The sequence below is a fragment of the Parus major genome, chromosome 5 (assembly GCF_001522545.3).
Source record: "Parus major isolate Abel chromosome 5, Parus_major1.1, whole genome shotgun sequence".
Classification (NCBI taxonomy): Eukaryota; Metazoa; Chordata; class Aves; order Passeriformes; family Paridae; genus Parus; species Parus major.
In genome coordinates this window covers 17081631-17098755 of record NC_031774.1, presented here as the reverse complement: position 1 = coordinate 17098755, position 17125 = coordinate 17081631, and the positions used below count along the sequence as shown (strand labels likewise).

General features: G+C 45.8%; 2 protein-coding genes across 5 annotated transcripts in view; one reads left to right on the top strand and one right to left on the bottom strand.

Annotated features, from left to right (window-relative positions):
* Positions 1–8938: 8938 nt before the first annotated feature.
* Positions 8939–12451, bottom strand: POLR2L (RNA polymerase II subunit L). 2 transcript variants are annotated; one of them, XM_015629566.2, is made up of 3 exons: positions 12372–12451; positions 12009–12116; positions 8939–9402 (listed from the first exon to the last, which is right to left on the bottom strand). In XM_015629566.2, exons 2-3 carry the CDS (start codon positions 12101–12103, stop codon positions 9294–9296), a joined length of 204 nt encoding a protein of 67 aa, XP_015485052.1. In that variant the 5' UTR covers positions 12104–12116; positions 12372–12451; the 3' UTR covers positions 8939–9293. The 2 variants fall into 2 exon arrangements, with proteins under 2 accessions (XP_015485052.1, XP_015485053.1); XM_015629567.1 differs by having other exon boundaries at positions 12399–12436.
* Positions 12452–12660: 209 nt separating this feature from the next.
* TSPAN4 (tetraspanin 4) overlaps positions 12661–17125 on the top strand; it is a 423214-nt gene continuing 418749 nt past the window's right edge. For 2 of the 3 annotated variants that reach the window (XM_015631555.3, XM_015631554.3), the window contains exon 1: positions 12661–12780. The gene's annotated coding sequence lies outside the window, so the exon portion shown is untranslated. The remainder of the gene's footprint in view (positions 12781–17125) is intronic. The other variant, XM_015631557.3, reaches the window with a different exon arrangement.

Below are 17125 nucleotides of genomic sequence, written 5' to 3'. Positions count from 1 at the left end.
ACACCCTGTGCCCATGCTGTCCCTGATGGTTGCTGAGGAGCACCGCAGCCACACTCTCCTGCCCTCACAGGCAGCTCACAAAAGCATCTCAGCTCTTTCCAGACATCTAGCTCCTGTCATCTGGTGGGATTAAATCCAGCCTATATTACATCTGCCTAAAAGTTTCCTGGGGACCTGGGGCTCAGCTGCTCCCTGGAGTAGCATCTTATGGTGTCTCTGTAACTCAGGTACCAACATGACTTTAATACAACTTTTTAAAGTATGCATTTGTATCTTGTAAGCCCTTGAGTACAGCAGAGTCCCTTTTATATTGAAATTCAGGATTCTCAATAACATTTTATTATGAGGATTGCTATTTTTGGAATTGCTGTTACTCTGTTATGAGCAGGGCACCTAACATCCTTCAATATGAAATCATTAAGGGCACAGCAGAGTTCATTACAGGGGCATTTCTCTGGATTAAGAACAAATCAATACCACACACTAATATCACAGCCTGCTACCTGACTTTGGTCGCAAATAGCACATCCAGAGGCAGATGCTCTTCTTTTGGCCTCTTGTGCTCTTCTTCCAATATCTTATTTACTGTTTTCCCCCAAGCTGTTGTGATGGATTTATGAGCAGACAAAATCCAAAGGTTGTTTTTCCTTGAGCTACCTGAATATTGTAGCTTTTAAAATAAAGAAGAAAGAAATAACCAGCTTAAGTTTGTGATATTGCAGTAACCTCATATGCAATATGACTTCCCTGCTTCTGGAACTTGGCTGAGGGAGCTGGGGTTGTTTTGCCTGGAGAAAAGGAGGCTCAGGGGTGACCTTAACACTCTCCACAACTTCCTGAAAGGAGGTTGTAGCCAGGTGAGGGTTGGTCTCTTCTCCCAGGGAACCAGTGACAGGACAAGAGGACAGTCTAAAGCTGTCTAAAACAAGATTTAGGTTGGAAATAGGGAGGAATTTCTTCACAGAAGGCGATTAGACACTGGATTTTGGCTGCCCAAGGAAGTGGTGGAGTCTCCCTTGGAGGTGTGTAAGGAAAGACTGGACATGGCACTTAGTGCCATGATCTTGTTGACATGGGGCGTTCATGGACTTGATCCTGTCACAGGTCTTTTCCAACCTAATTGATTCTGTGAACCCCCCTGGAAGTGGATGTACAGAAAGGTGTGAAGGCCTGAAGCTCTCTCTAGTTGTGTTTAGTTGATCACATTCAGAATTTAGAATAAGTTTCAGATATTTTGAGTTAGGAATGCACCTGAGGGAGATGGGATGGGAGGGAGAAAGGATGATAGCTTACAAGAAGTCTCCAATAGAAGGGAGAACTCTGCTGCCCAGGTATGCCCTGGAAAATTCCCTTCCTTCTTTTGTGGAGACGTGCCCTGGTTGAGATGTGGAAGCAGTAGGAGTCTGTTGAGTTGCTGGGCATGCTGCCCTGGCTGGGGGCAGGGGGTGAAGGTAAACACAACTGTTGTGGTGGGGCTGGGCCAGTTTGGCCCCAGCCACCACGAAGGAGCTTCAATCAGACAGTGCATGACCACCTTGATCCTGGGTGCAGGCTCCTGCTTTGTTCTGGACAACACAGATCCCAGTCCTGGGCCTGTCCCAAAGGAAGTTTGCCCACCTGAGATGAAGGCAGGATAAAAGTGTTTAACTGTGGGAGTGCCAGGCTGGCAGGAACCACCGGCTGCCCTGACTGTTGCTCAAACACCAGGAATATCCCAAGATGTCTCTGGCTGAAGCTGAACTGGGAGTTTCTCCGTGGTGCTGCCCCCAGCTCCTGCTGCACTACATTAATTTGGTTGAGTAGCAGCTCAGGTCACTGATACAAAAGCTGCCAAGGCCAATGGCATCTGTTTCTCTTTATTTATTAGAAGCAATTTTTCATCAGTGGAATTTAATTATTAGTTTTTTGCTTTTAAAAAATGTTGCTTAATGGAGGAAAGCAGCCCTTTGTCTAGGCTGCATTTAATGCTGAATGGATCCAAAGGGCTTTTTCTTTAAGCTGTTTTGACAATAATATTAAAGAAAAAAAAATAAAATCAAGTTGGTGAAGTGTGGAGCTGTAGGCCATCTCTGTAATGATCTGAAGCACTCAAGCCCTTATTAACTTAATGCTTTCATTTACTAGCTCATTCCTGGAGGAAGACCTTCTAGTCAAACTGCTATTGCTTTTTTAAAAAAACTAAAGTTAGTAATTGCTTCAGCTGCACATCTCATTACAAGGAAAGGCCTACAGCCTAGAGCAGCAGTCATCTGATTTTTGTTTTTAAATTTTCTGTGGGAATTTCAGTAAAACCTCTTGTTATACCTCCAGCCCATGTGTTAGCTATTGAATTGCTGCCTATAAATTTATAAACTCAACTAGAAAAGTACTGAATTCCCACTCTCTTTGGGAATGGGAGGCTCACGGGCTTGGCTGTACCCATTATGGTATTTGTGAGGAGCCGGGTGGGGCCCATCAGCTGGTGGGTAGGGGCTGTTCACTGTTGGGAGGAGCACATTCCATTTCATCAGGGCAGCCTTTAGCCCTGAGTAGGTGCCACTGTTCTCATTACCCTTTACCCCATTGTTCCATAAAGTTGATGTTTCTCCCTTCTCCCTCCAATCATTGCCTTGGAAGGAGCACAGTTTCACATGCACTGCTGGAGGGAAGACTTCATTAAAGAGGAAAAAAAGAAAGGGGGAGGCACTTTAAGGCAGCTTTCAGTAAATAGCTGGGGATAATTGGGCTTTAGCTGTGTTCTTATAAACCTTCTGGATTGCTGGGTACAGTGATGCTAAATTGCTGCAAAAGCTGATCTCTAAATTGCTGCAAAAGCTCAGGGCAGCAGCTTTCCATCAGCAGTTCCCACTCTGGGCTCTGCTTAGTGTCAAAAAGTGATTTTTTTTAATCTGGTTAAAAATATTCCACTAGAATTTGAGGACATATGATAGGGGTTGCTGATAAGAAGGATGGAAGAAGACACCAGGGATTGGGTGAGGTTAGGCTACTCCTTGTTGCTAATCTCTGATGGTTTCTGAAGGGTGGGATGTGCCATCTCAGAAGTTCAGAAATGGAAACCGAGGCATTGCACTGGCTTCCCAAGGCTCACATTAACTACCATATATGTTCTTGTCAAGGCCTGTCCCTAAACAATACACCATGAGCTGAAGCCTTTTTCTCTCTTTGAAAGACAGAAGCAACGATGTTACGTGGAGATGGGCAAAGGGAGTCTCTGCTGCTGCTGTGGACCAGCCTGGAGAATGCAGAGTGGAATAGGATGGACCCAAAGTACCTCAGGAAAGATTCCCATTGAGTTTCATGCACTTGCAATGGGTCTCTGGAGAGATGTTGGCAAGGAAAGTGACATTTAGGTAATCTCTGAAGAAATTCAAAGCTTGTAGATACAGCTGTGGTGAACCACTAGAAAATGTGGAAAGCAGCAGCTCAGAAAAGGTCAGTATCTAAAAGTGGGTGCTGTGCGCAGCTGTCCTACTCCTAGCACTGATTTATTTAAAGTTTTTTTAGAAGTACATATTTTCTTGGAGTTCTCTAAGTAAACCTGCTTTTAAAAGAAGGAGATTTGATGTCCAAAGAAAGAGTATTCAGTATTTATTCTTCCTACCTCCAAACGCAGCCTGTGGGATGGGCAGTGTGTTAATTCAAAATCATTGGTGCCTACAGAAAGGCTTGACCACAGCCTTTTCCACTTGCCTTTTTAACTGCCAGGGTTCTTGAGCTCCCTAAAGTCTGTGGGCTTTTAGCTTTTTGTCAGCTGTTCCATGCCTTTCTTTGATCTTTAGTTTTTCATCTCCTAAAGAGCAGGAAATAATGAACCCATTTTATTAAAACACTTGCATTGTATTTGGGAGGGATAAATGAAGGGCTTTCCTGCATGAATTTTCTGGCTTGGCTGTTACAAGACTCAGTGTTGAACACAGGAGCAGATGTATCCTGAAAGTAATTGTGGGGAAGCTCATGTGGTGCTTGGGAACTCGGTGGCTTCAGCCCCACTATCGGTGCCCTACAGCACAAGAGAAGGTGGAGCTCACCACAAAGGATGACTGACAAGTCTGGAAGATGTGTCTTCATGGAGAAGGAGAAATTAGATCAGGGGTGCAAACCCTAACATTTTTGCATGACTTGGCTCTACATTCCCTATGTATTTCTGGAAGGGAGTGTGATGGAGAAATCACTGAGGGTTTAAACAGGACCTACACCTGTGTACATACTGTGCTGCTTCCAAACACCAGCCCAAAGAAAAGCCTTGCAGCTGCCCTGAGTGGCAGGAGTCACTGCAGCTGAAGATAACTTCTTACCATTTATTTCCTTTGATGGCCTTATGCGCTAGAGATGCACATGGTTGAAGTCTGCAGCAAGATCTAAAGTTGAGTGCCTAAGCCTTGGGCGCCTCAAACAGCTTTTCTTAGCGGAACTTAACAAAATGAATTAATCCTGGACACCCGAGTGGTGTAGGGCACCACAGGCTACCAGGTCATTTTAAGTCACACTGAAGTTAATGAAAAGACTCCCACAGACTTCAGTGGGCGACACATCAAACCATCCATCATGGCAGAGCCAAAGGTCTGGCTACGTGCTCTCTGTCCTGGGTTTTCAAACATCTTTATTGTGCTGTTGCCACTGAGCAATTAAAAATGCTTTCTCACTGGCTGGGGGAACTGAATAAAAATTGGAGCTGAAAGCAAAGCCACAATGTAAATCATGGTGCAAATGCACTGAAGGGGAAGGCAAATCTATGTTGATATTCTGGGCAGTCAGAGCCAGGTAGAAGAAGCATTATCTTGCAGATGTCTCAGTTGAGAAGTTTCAGTAATAAGAAAATCTTGCTGGCTAGTTGAGCTTAACTGGATGTACATGGGTCTGCTCTGGGAGGGGTCAAAGTAGAAATGCTATTTTCTTACTGGGATCTATACTGAAGTTAGAAACTATTTGGAATTAAACTGATTTTAGAGGCAAATAGGCTATTTGGGTGGTTTGTGGTTGTTTTGTTTTGGTTTTCTGTTTTCTTTTTTCTTTTTGTCAGAGCAAGGATTGATTTTTCTTGTAGGACCATTTGCAGGGAAAGAGGTAGCTCCTGTTCTGGATTCTCACAAATTATTATCAGTGAAATGTAGCTTTGTAGCCACAGGGCTATTTAGACATCTTGATGGAAATACACTTCTATGGGGGTTTGTGTGATGGTTTTAATCAGGATTTTGAGAGTTTTCATATTTCTTTTTATAGACAAGAAACATATACAAGAAGTCAGACTTTAGTATCTAATTCCAGACTGCATTTAGGGAAAAGTCATGGGAAGAATGAAAGCCCAGCACCCATCTCTCAGTAAATCACCCTGGGGCAAGACCCTCACAAGAGGTGGTTTTTCAGAGCAAAATTAATTTTGAGATGTAAAACCTGAGGCTCATTACAGATCCACACAAAAGCATTTCACTTCTTCCCAGCAGATGGACTCAGAACTATCATAAAGAGTTTTTTTTTTTTTTTTAAATTGTCATTTCAAGAAACATAAAGCTTTCCAAGCATACACAGCTTGGTGCTGATGCTCCAGGTTGAAGCTGGATGCTGAGCTCCATAAACAGGTTCCTCTGTACTTTCATGACCTCAGCTCCTACCACGTGTTGCAGGCACACTTTATTATTTCGGTATGACTGTGATGTATGAAGAGAGGCTGTAGCTTGGGTGACAGGGGGTCTTCTGTCACACTTCTGATTGTGACTGCTTGTTTTCCCAATAACAGGTGTGCTGGTTTGGCTGGGCCAGAGCTAATTCTCTTCACAGGGGCTGGCATGGGGCTGTGTTTTGGATTTGTGCTGAACACAGGGTTGATAACACAGAGATGTTTCTGTTATTGCTGAGCAGGGCTCACCCAGAGCCAAGGCCTTTTCTGCTTCTTGTACAGCCACAGTGTGAGGGAGCTGGGGGTGCACGGGAGGAGACACAGCCAGGACAGGTGACCACACCTGACCAAAGGGATATTCCAGACCAAATTGTATCAGTATGTAAAGTGAGGGGGAAGAAGGAGGAAAGGGGGAAACATCTGGAGGGATGCCATTTGTCTTCCTGAGAAACTGTTACACCTGATGGGGCCCTGCTCTCCTGGAGGTGGCCGAGCACCTGCCCACTCATGGGAAGCAGTGAATTAATTCCTTGTTTTGCTTTGCTTGTGTGCGCTGCTTTTGCTTTCCCTATTAAACTGCCTTTATCTCCACCCACGAGTTTCCAGCTTTTACCCTTCTGATTCTCTCCCCAGAGAGAACTGTTCCTGCTGCTGGGAAATGATGGAATGGCTGTGTGGGGCTTGGTTGCTGCCTGGGGTTAAACCATCACCTGGGTTAGTAGGAGCCCTGTAACAGACTTGAAAAATTGTAAAGTGAGTAAGTGACTGCAGAGGAGTGGTGGCATTTTTGTATTTTTCAAAAATCTTCCAACTGACAATTCTTCATGTAATTAAGGACTGCATATTCAGTACCATTTATCCTCTTTTTTTTTTCCCCACTGCTGTCTATCTGTTGATTTTGTTAAGGGCTTCTTTTTCTGGTTGAGGGAAAATGGAGGCTTTTTTATTTCTTCTGTGTATACACATCTTTTACATTGTCTTGAAAAACTGTGGTTGTTGTAAGCATATTTAATGGCTCTTCCCAAAGACATCTGGCAGGTTAGAAAGCAGATCCAATACTCTTACGTTAATAACTGCTGCAGAAGGTAGCACAGGGGAAGTGACAGCAAAAAGGGAATTACTTTCCTAGTTACCAATGAGCAGAGAGTGAAAGATGGGACTTACAGAAATCCACTGCAAATTCCAGACTCTTTCTGTAACAGGATCTAAGCTCTGCTTCTGCTCCTAACCCTCCCAAGGACAAAACCCTCAAGGATAACCTTTCACGTGATCACGATAAACTGCTTTGCCACATTACAGAAATGGCGTTTTTTGGTTAATGCTGCATTTGCAAACTCCTGAGGAAAAGCTGTGATGCATACTGGGTGTCAAGGGCTGCATGAGCCGATATTAGTGCCTGCTGTGATTTAGTCTTGCTGCTCAGGTGTTTTTGCGACTTCTTGGGTAACATCTGTCTGAGGGAGTGATACCAGACTGCTATTGCCTTCCACTTGCACCCTGGTTTTGAGAATAGTAATGAGAGCAAGCAAGGTGGGTTTTTCTTTTTCCTTTGCATTCTTTGAATGAGGCCTGCTGTGTTTTTGCAAATTGCGTTTTCATTATTAAGTATTTAGGAGCCATAACTTTTCGTATCAGACAACTTGGCACTCGCTTTGAAAAGAAACATGTTATTCTAAAGCAGAAAATGAGATTAGAAATTTGCTTTTGCAGATAGAACCAAGTCCTGTCAGCTCGTCTAATCCAGTTCCTTGGCAGTGATGCAGGCCAGCTTTCTGCACGGCATTCCTGCACGGCTGCCTCTGCCAGACGTTCCCGTCTGGGCTGCTGCGCTCCCAGTGCAGCTCACGGAGCGAGCGCGGGGCCCGCCGATGGATCTGTGAACAGGCTGGCACCAAGGGCTGTGTCACACCCCACTCTGACAGGGAAAAGCATCCCACACAAGTTCACTTGGGAAAGGTCATCCTCTAGTTCACTCTCTTTTACCAAATAGCCTGAGAGAGAAGTGAAGGGCTTTTTTTGGTTTGTTTTTATAGCGCGTTCAGCTTTCTAATACAGCAGGCATGCAGAACATAAGCTACCCAACCAACTATGAAACAAATGCTAGAATTAACTGCTTAATTCTCTTTGCATTAGGGTAAAGCACAGGTTTTAAGATGTCTTCAGTGAAGAATTGCTGAATATGAGAAACATCTACTACTGCCTTCTAGTAAATTGAAAAGCAAGTTCAACTGTAAAGATTGGTTGGGTGATAGCCAAAGGCAAGCAGCGGTTGTGCATCTTGTTTTGTGAGACCATCTAGTTTTAAGCTTTGTGGGTACAAGTTTGATCCTGTAAGCACATTAAATAATTACTATTTCTGTAAACCCAGGGTTTGTTCAAATCAGATCCTTCGTGCTACAGAAAAAAATCCTCAGAGATACTTCTTACCCTGCAGCTGATACACGTGTGCCAGAAGTTTAACTGCACCAAGGAGCAACAGACTGCATCCTAAGGAATTACCACCTTTTCCAGCCCATTCTCTACTGGGCTGCTGTAACGATGAACTAATGCTGCATTTGCACAGAATCCCAAACCCACACAGGTGTAGGAATGGGCATCCTTCACTTTCAGGTAAGATGGGTGTGTCTGCCTGTGCACACACCATGCACAACAAGCATCTTCTGCATGTCAGAGAACAGAGTGAAAACGTGATCCAACTTCCAAGCCGATTGTGCAAGAGGAAGGTGAGACCTCTGCAGAGGGTTGGTGCCTGTCTGGGTGTAGGTGACCTTCCCCAGCCCTGCAGCTCCAGCTGCCCTCTCTCCATTCCAGCCCCTCTCCGCTGGGCCGGGCAGCACCGCAGCACACGCGCAGCACAACGTGAAGTCACTGAAATGACAAGCGGTGGAAAGCGTCTGTACCAGCCACAGAGGGGTGCAGGTGCTTGGCAGAAGCAGCACTTTGATCCTGTTCACACCAGCACGCCTCAGTTCTCACATCCAGTGTTCTCCGTGGAGACACCCAGACATGTTTTGCTTAAATGAAGGCACTGCACCATCTGAATCAGTTTTTGTGATACAGCAGCCCCAGTGATTGGTAAGGACTGGGGTAGAGAACACAAGTTGACTTTAACTGCGGTGGGAAGTGTTCCCTGCAGGCTCCAGCAGCTTTCTGGAGCAATGCCTCACAAATTTACCCACTTCCATGTCACTGGAACCACAGTTCAGTCCTGTGCTTCCAACCCTTGCTTTCCTAGTGCAGGACACTGAACTGGGTACTCAGCAGTACCTCTAACCTTAAGGTAACCAGCAAGATCCAAACATACACTTTACCTCATCCAGGAACTGTAGGAAGGCTACAAGGGAAAAACCTCCTTTATTTCAACATTTTAATGAAATACAAGTTTTTCTACATGAACAAACATTTGGTTTTACTGGCAGAAGCATCTAGAAGTTCACAACTCCAAACCCAGACTTAAGCTTCCAAACCTTTAATCTCTAAATCTTGGTTAAGTGGACTTCATCATTTTGTTGTTTCCTTGAAAGAGGTTAGTGGCTTGGGGCAGTATCCTATCCAGAAGATAAACATCTCTTGATGGTTGCACTACAGCTGGCTTTCATCCTTTACTGCCTGAAGTCCAGTTTCAAGTTTAAATTAGAGATACGTTCCACATGGCTTGCAGCACAGTGCTTTTTCCATCTCATTTCTCCAGGGGTGCATAATTCAAAAGCTTCTCAATCAGATCCACATGGGCGAGGAGCATTCTGCGGCAGCAGTATCTCTTCAAGCCAAGGGCATCCAGGGCATCTCTATTAACGAACAACAATTAAAAATGATAACGGATGAAGTGAGTCAGAACCACTTGTGTTTCCTAAGCAACACACTGATTACTTTGAGCTCAGTCATAGAAGAAAATTTTTTTGCAGTTCAGACAGACAGAAATTCAGCATGTGCTGTTAATGCCCTTTTCCACTTAGTGATGTTGACAGTGTGTTTGCCCACTCTCCAGCTGGCCAGAGCACAGGATTTGCTGCTGAGAAGGGTCCCCAGCTGCCACAGCTTTCAGAGGGCACTGTTTTAACATGTTTCTGTAAACTGAGGATGATTCTCGCCTATTTCACAAGATAAATTTAAGATCTGAGCCACGCTAAAAAGGTGAGATATACAGAAACTAAAATAACTTGGAACGCAACCTCCCCCACACAGGGATGCTAATTCTGAGGACGGCTACAATCCTTCCCAATTCCCATTAGGGAGAGCACTCAGTTATACAACCTGCCCTCTGCATATGTACAAGTAAGTATGTGCAGACTGGTCAAAAATCAGTGTTTTACAGTCTTTCCACTGAATTCCTTCAGAGCGACTGCTCCGGGTTCTGATGTTTGGGTAGAGGATGTTGAGTCATCCTAGCCTAAACCACTACGTGTATCTCCCAGGGCTGTGGCTACCAGACCTCTTAAAGATCCTGATACTACCGAGATCTTTAGCTCCTGCCTATGAACCATGAAGCCAGTCTGATACCACTTCAGAATGTGACATTCATGAGACATGAGTGATCTCAAGGTCTTTAGACCGATATAATGCAGTGCAATAAAGCATTAGCTCAAAACAAACTTAATTTCCTGGAGATTGTAATTCTCCTCTAGGAATAAGCCAGTGGATACTTTTCTAAATATAAATGACTGAAAGAAAGCCTCTGCCTAAGCTGGACCATGGTAAAAGGTTGTTTGGTATCAAGCACTACAGTCTAACTGCAGGAGCCAACTTCCAGAGACTTCTCTGATGTCACAGTACTTGCAACAACTGATAGTGCAGCAGGGCTGCTCATTCTAGGACAGCACCTGCAAAACTTGTTTTAGAGAAATTTAAGAACTGTTGGGCATTTTAAAGAATGTTTATAAATAACATCACATGATGCCTCAATTTTCCGAAACACTTGAGAACAAAACCATCTGATGATGATCTGTTGATAGGTAAATTTTAGGAGCTATCTGGAGAGTTCTGAACTCTCATATGCAGTTATCAGAGATATAAAATACTAACATTAATCACAATTTCCAAAGTCATACTGTATACTTTAAGACAGCTTTAGTTGTACTTGCCATTTCCTCCAGCTTCTGAGGGCTTGTGGAAAAAAGAGCACTTTAAAGGGACAAACAGAAAGGTGTGGGTGTCTTTTTAAATTACTGATTCTTTAGACAAGACTTTGCACTTTGTCCATCCCTTTCTTAAGCCACCATTAACAGAGATTCCCATACTGCACTGTAAGATATTAACTGTTTGATATCTGTAAAGTCTTATTTCTTACACCATAATTGCGTTACTTTGAACAAGCATCCCAGAATCAAGCCAGTGACCACAACAATTGTTTTCAAGTGAGAATTTGTCAATGGCAAAACTCCTATACAAAAGCAGAGAAATAATGAAGATGGGGAAAATATTAAAATGTAATGCCTACAATATAAGTCAGAAGCACTATTAAAAAGGTCCCGATAAACTAGTATGAGTGATAAATAATTGACAGCCTATGGTGTTGTAATGCTTTTAACTCCATATATGAAAGAAATAAACTTACCTGTAAAAACTATTAGGATCCCCAACCACTTGAATGCAAACCAAATAATTTTCTTTCTACTTAACATCTACTTTCTACTTCAACATCACTTAAATTTTTAACTTCTTTTTCACTCCTCTGAATTGCAAAAATCCATGGATTTTTTTTTTTGTTTCATACTTAAACTTGATGAAAATGTAAGTATTTCTTTAGTTTTCTTCTCAAAGCTTCTGAACTATTAGCAAAAACTGGCTGTGCAAAGGATGCACAGACTTCTTAACACAGAGTTGTCAGGATTATCAGTGGGGTATCCGAAGCAGTTAAAACTTCTTTCTCCAGCAAACCAGTAATTAACAATAAGTTTAGCAACCCCATGTTAAAATGCTTTTAAAAACCCCAAACAAACGCTAAACACTTCTTACACTTGTCACTTTTTTTTCCTTCTCTCTGTTCAAAAAACTGATCACGCTGGTGTCAAATTTGGGTATACAGAAGGTGAAGGGAAGAAACAAGCAAATGTGTACAGAGTTATGTGTTTGGAAACGTTTTGGGGACAAGGACACACGACTTGGCAACTTCTATACTGCTGCCCTGAAAGATTCAGTGAGGAAACAAGTACTTTGTTGCCTATTACAATTTCCAACCTTTGTTAAACGATTCAGAATGTACCTGCGGTTTTTAGTCTCTCTACGTCTCTTTCATGACTCCACAACCTCGCTCTTGTGCCTCTGACCCTACCTTGGCAGGGAGGTTGGACGAGATGATCTCCAGAGCTCCCTTCCAACCCCAACAGGTCTGGGATCTTATGCACTGTGTATGTCACCTAAGGCGTGAATCGAAGAACACAGCAATAAAACCCACCCTTCCGTGTACTCCGCCTGCAGAAGGCCAAGGTAGGCTTCCCACTTGTTCCCCACTATTTTGCCGCACGTGAAGCACCTGACCGGGATGATCATTTCTGCGCTGTGGCTGCAACGACACAAACACCGCGTCAGACCCCTGCGAAGCGACCGGACACCGCGCTCAGGGCTGCGCTTCCCCGCGACGGCTGTGGGGTGCGGAAGCCTGCCCCGAGGGCTCCTTGGAAGCGAGCGGCTGATCCCAATCCCAGTCCCAATCCCAGTGCAATCCCAGTCCCAATCCCAGCACAACCCCAGTCCCAATCCCAGTCCCAATCCCAATCCCAATCCCAATCCCAGTCCCAGTGCCAGTCCCGCCCGGCACCTCCGCGGCCCCGCGAGCAGCTCCCACCGCGCGCCTCCGCCGCCGATGGCCGCCGGCCGCCACCACCGCGCCCGGCCGGGGGAAACCGCGCCGCCGCCGGCCGGCCCGAAGCGGCGGGCGGCCGGGTTGAGCGGCCCTACTCCCCCCTGTGGTACTTGATGGTAGCGGCCCGCGGTACGGCGTCCCCGGCGGCCCAAGAGAGGGCGCGCGCGCGCGCGCGCGGGGGGGACGGGCTCGCGGCGGCGCTGGGCGCGCGGCGCGGTGAGTGGCAGCCGGGGCGCCCCGAGCGCTGAGCGGCGGCACCGCGACCGCCCCCGCGCCGCCTCCTCCCGCCGCGCCCGGGCGGGCACTTGTTGCATTGCGAGAGGGCTTCGGCGGCGGGCGGACTTCTCATCCCGTCCTGGCAGAGGTACCGCAGCGGGAAGCGCAACTGGTGGCTGCGGCGCGGCAGCCGCCCGCCCGGTCCGGCGGAGGGGTGAAGGGTGGGCATCCCGGCGGGCAGGGCTGAGGGGTGAGCCGGGGTGCCCCGCGGCAGCCCCGCGCTCCGCGGGCAGGAGCGCCGGCGCGGTGTGTCCTTCGCTCCCCCGGGGCAGGGGAACGGGGGGCGGTGGGAGCCGCCGCTGTCGCCGTGTCGCGACCCTGTCAGCGCAGCCTCGCCGCGTCGCTCGGGGCTGTTTGCCCGCGGTTCGGCGGCTCCCTCGGGCGGGAGGCGGCGGCACAGCCCGGCGCGCAGCCCGCTCCCGGCGCCGCGGGGCTGTTCCGCGGCTCCGCACAGCCCGGACAGGCGATGTCTCGCTGGTGGCACTCGCCCTCGAGCCCCGGCCGAGTTGCGGGCGCTGCGGTGGCTGCGGGTTTGCCGAGAGTTTCCAAACTCCGGGGCCGGCTGGGATGCGGCGCCGTCCCGTTAACTCGCGATGCCGCTCCGCCCTGCCGTGACCTGTGCTTGGCCGGGCTCCCGGAGGTGTGCGCTGCCCCCGGGCACCGCCTGCTGTCGCGGCAGTGCCCGCACCCAGGGGAACCTTTCGGCGGGGCCCGGGGCCGCTCCCCCGGCTCGGGGGGCAATCTGCGGCGGGCAGCGCGGCCGGTCCCGCTGGGCACCCGCGCCGGGGAGGTCTGGTGACAGAGGATAATGCATCTTGAAACTGCTTTACTCGTATTTCATTAATCTAAGGATTGGGGAAGCATTAGGCACGGGCTGTGTGTGCTTAGCAAAGGGAAGCGTGCTGTGATGGGCACAAACTTTGGGGACAGGCAACGCTGTTCTGGAGACTCTGGGATGAGGCATTACTCTGTCAGTCCTTATTGCTCTCTCGTTTCAGCGTTAGCGTTATGCTAATTGTCCTTGGGAGAGCAAAAATTCTCCTAAAGTGTTGTTATTTTCCTGCTAAAGTATCTGTGAGTTGGTTGATACGGTGCAGAGCGCAGAGCCATTAATGTCAGGCATATAAATAATTGTGTCTTAATGCACAGCTTATGTTAATACGTCTTTCGTGACTATTTTTTGAACGACTGGATTATTGACCCTCTGCACAGAAATGCCAGACCTAACATGAACTGAAAAAGAGCAAATAGTTTTGTTTTAATAAATAAGGGCTTGAGGTTGAAAGCATTTTTACAGTTCTATTGCTAGTGAAAAGACAGTAATTTTTGCAGTCCCAGGAATAATTATGCGCAGTTGTGAATGGAGCGAATTGACTTGGCACGGAGTGTAGACGAACCTCCTGCGATCTCTAGATTATGATCATTATTGTTATTGTAGGCCAGTGGGAGCCAAACTGTGTCTTTCCTTCTTATCCTTTGATTTCTTTCTTTTTTTGGTGGCTGGAGGGGGTGGGGAGTTGAGAATTTGAAGATTGTGCTTTGATGCATTTTCAGCACCAGGGCTCCAAAGTAATTTTCTTACTGAGCTGTGTGGTAAAAGGCATTTGTGTTTGGAGATGGAAATTTGCAATTGAGAGTGAGAAAGAGGGGCTGGAGCTGGGCTTCATAGGTAAGCCACATCATTAGATATAGGTTAGCATTTTATAGCTGCCTTGTAGAAATGTGCTTGCTTATTTCTTAAAAACAAAACTGAACTTTAACTTTTGGACCTAGTTCACATATCTGACTTTGCTTAGCATCTTTTTTTTCAAAGAAAAAATGTACTTGGCTTGCTCAAACACCATTATTTTAACTTCCTCATGTCTTTTCTGGGTAACCTGCTTTGGCTGGGTGATGGACCTCATGAACTAATAGATCTTTCATGGCTGTACCTGCTTTGATCCTAGAAATTGTAAAGAGTTTTATGAACTATGGCCTGGAGAGACTGCTACATACTGAAAACATTCTCTGCTTAACTTCATATATCCTCTGCTTAATCTGACCATTTGCCAAACTGCTGAAGTCTGTTTAGAAGAGCTGTGGGGGAATGTGCACACATGTGACTATTTGGGAATTAATCAGTGTTTTATGGGCTGTAGCTCACACTGATTAGGAGGACTGCAGCTTGAGCATTTGTGGTGTTGCCAGCTTTCCACTCTTGTTCAGGTGAGCTGGGTACTGATGACACTCAGCTGTTAGCGTTTAGTGAAATTTGATCTCTTCAACCATCCTTTTGAAGAGGCCATAAAGAATTCAAGAATTGGGTCTCTTTAAGCATCCTTTAAAGAAGAATTGCAAGAAGTGAAATCTCAGCTCCTAGAGCTAAAAGTGCAACTCTTTCTCACAGTAAGTTCTTACCACATTTCTGGTCTCTTGCCACCTTCAATAAGCAGCAGTCCTCAAACTGCTGATTCTTTGGGCCTTCAGGCAGCCTGCTGGTCAGAAAACCCACTGGAGCCCTCATCAGCGTTAAGCAGAAGAGGCTGCCCTAGAATTAATTGAGTTGAAGAAAGCTTGAGAACTGCAGGCTGCTTTCTTGATGTGCAGCTGGAGCAGCTTCTGTCACGTGTGGATTTGTTGTGAGGCAGTGCAGATAATACACCCGCCTTCTTCCTGTGATCTGAACAACTTCTGAAAGCTGACAGTGTTCTGACCCTCTGTCACTGTTGTGATGATGCTCCTTGGCATTTTTTGGTGGATTTAGATCTATAAAATGCAGCTAGGCATCACTAATCCATGGCATTGTAAGTGATGTGTACTGAAATCCTAGGCTGGTGATTAAGGAGTAGACCGTGCTTCCTGTTCTCCTATCCACAAAATGTAAGGGAAAATATTGCTGCTTGTTTAAAAAACAAACAGAAATGAAGTCAGTTAAGTGACCTGACTCATTGAACTACTCCTAAAATACTTCTGTAGCTAGAGTGGCCATATGACCTCATGCTGGCAGATTGCGTCTTTTCTGACCTTGTCTCTGTAATTAGGGCTGGAGGAAAGACTTGTGAGATCTCTGCACTTGCACTGGTAGCTGAGAAACTGGTAGCTAAAAGGTATTTTTTACTTTGGTGGCTGCAGTAGGTCAGGTTTAGGTGTGCACCCTCACGAGCCTGTAAAATTTTGACCTTTCACCACTTTCACCCCCTGTCGTTGTTCCCCTTCTTCTGACTTTGCTTATTCTGTGTACGTGTAAATAATGACCAGAACTGAAGATGTGGATCTTTTAAGATCTGATTTGCCAGTTGTATTCAAGGGTAGTGAATTGTTATTTAAATACAGGACTTTTTAGGAGAACTTTTCAGTGAAGGATTGTTTTAGTACTATTGATCATGATGCAGACTTTTGTAAAGCTGTGGGTAGCTCTGTTGGCCCTGCTTGGAGTTAAAAGCTCTCTTCCCTGTTGCTCCCTGTGGTCATTTAGAGAAAGAATGTGAACAATTTTCTCTCCATCTCCAACTAACACTCAGAATCCTGTGCACAATGGCAAAAGTACCATATTCAATGTTTTATTCCTCAGATCCCAACGAGGCCAGAGAGGGAAGACTCATAAGAAGAAGAGATGCACATGAATTGTGCATTGAGCAGTTAAATAGGACATTAGTCAGGAACTGAAATGTGACATGGAAAGTTTAACATATATAAATAATTTACATAGCAGCAGAGTCAGAGCAAGAGGGGAAAGATACAAAGACAAACAAACATGCAGGATGAAGCTTGGCTGTTATTTTTCCAGGCACATTTTCCAGTCCAAGCTTGCTAAATCCTGAAGACATACTCTTGGGCTTTCTCTAGTCCTGGTTAACTACTCAGAAGTGTGTCATTCATACTGTTCCACAAAAGGTGAAGGAAAGTGGCTCCCTCTGGAGCTATCTAGGGTGTCTTTGGAAGTCTTCTTTTCCCCTCTATAGCATGAAGGCTTAAAGACAGAATATAGATTTGTTTTCCCCTTGAGTTTTGTTTTGTATTTTTTTAGTGAGTGACTTTTTTTCCCCCAGCCCCACAGTGCAATTGGGTGTAGTGGTGTGAAGGTAGGGTAGTGGAGAAGGCCAAGGAGAAGAGGCAGGGATGATGGAAGCAGGAAAGATTTGTCTGCTGTGTAGAGCTTTGTGTTAGTTGCCCCACACACTGTTTAAGAGCTGCTCAGGCCCCTGGATTTAGCAAAACAAATACTGAAGCTGCTAAGCAAGGAGAAATGAGGAGAAATCTCTCTAAGCTGGGGATGTGACTGCAGCTCTACTGTAATACCATACAAGCCTGATGCTGCTGATTTCATTAAAAGCAGCATTCAGGGCCTCAAAGCAGGTTTTAATACTTGCTATATGTTTTTTTAAATATGCTGACCTTATCTGGTAAGCCTGTAATATTTGTTGCAATGAAGAACAGCTGCTGCATAAATACAT

What these genes read in the sequence shown, in the direction of transcription:
- POLR2L (XM_015629566.2), bottom strand. Translation starts at nt 12,103, where the DNA reads ATGATCATCCCGGTCAGGTGCTTCACGTGCGGCAAAATAGTGGGGAAC. An exon ending in CAGGCGGAGTACACGGAAGG is followed by an intron (nt 9,403 to 12,008) that starts GTGGGTTTTATT and finishes GTTCGTTAATAG; the next exon opens with AGATGCCCTGGATGCCCTTG.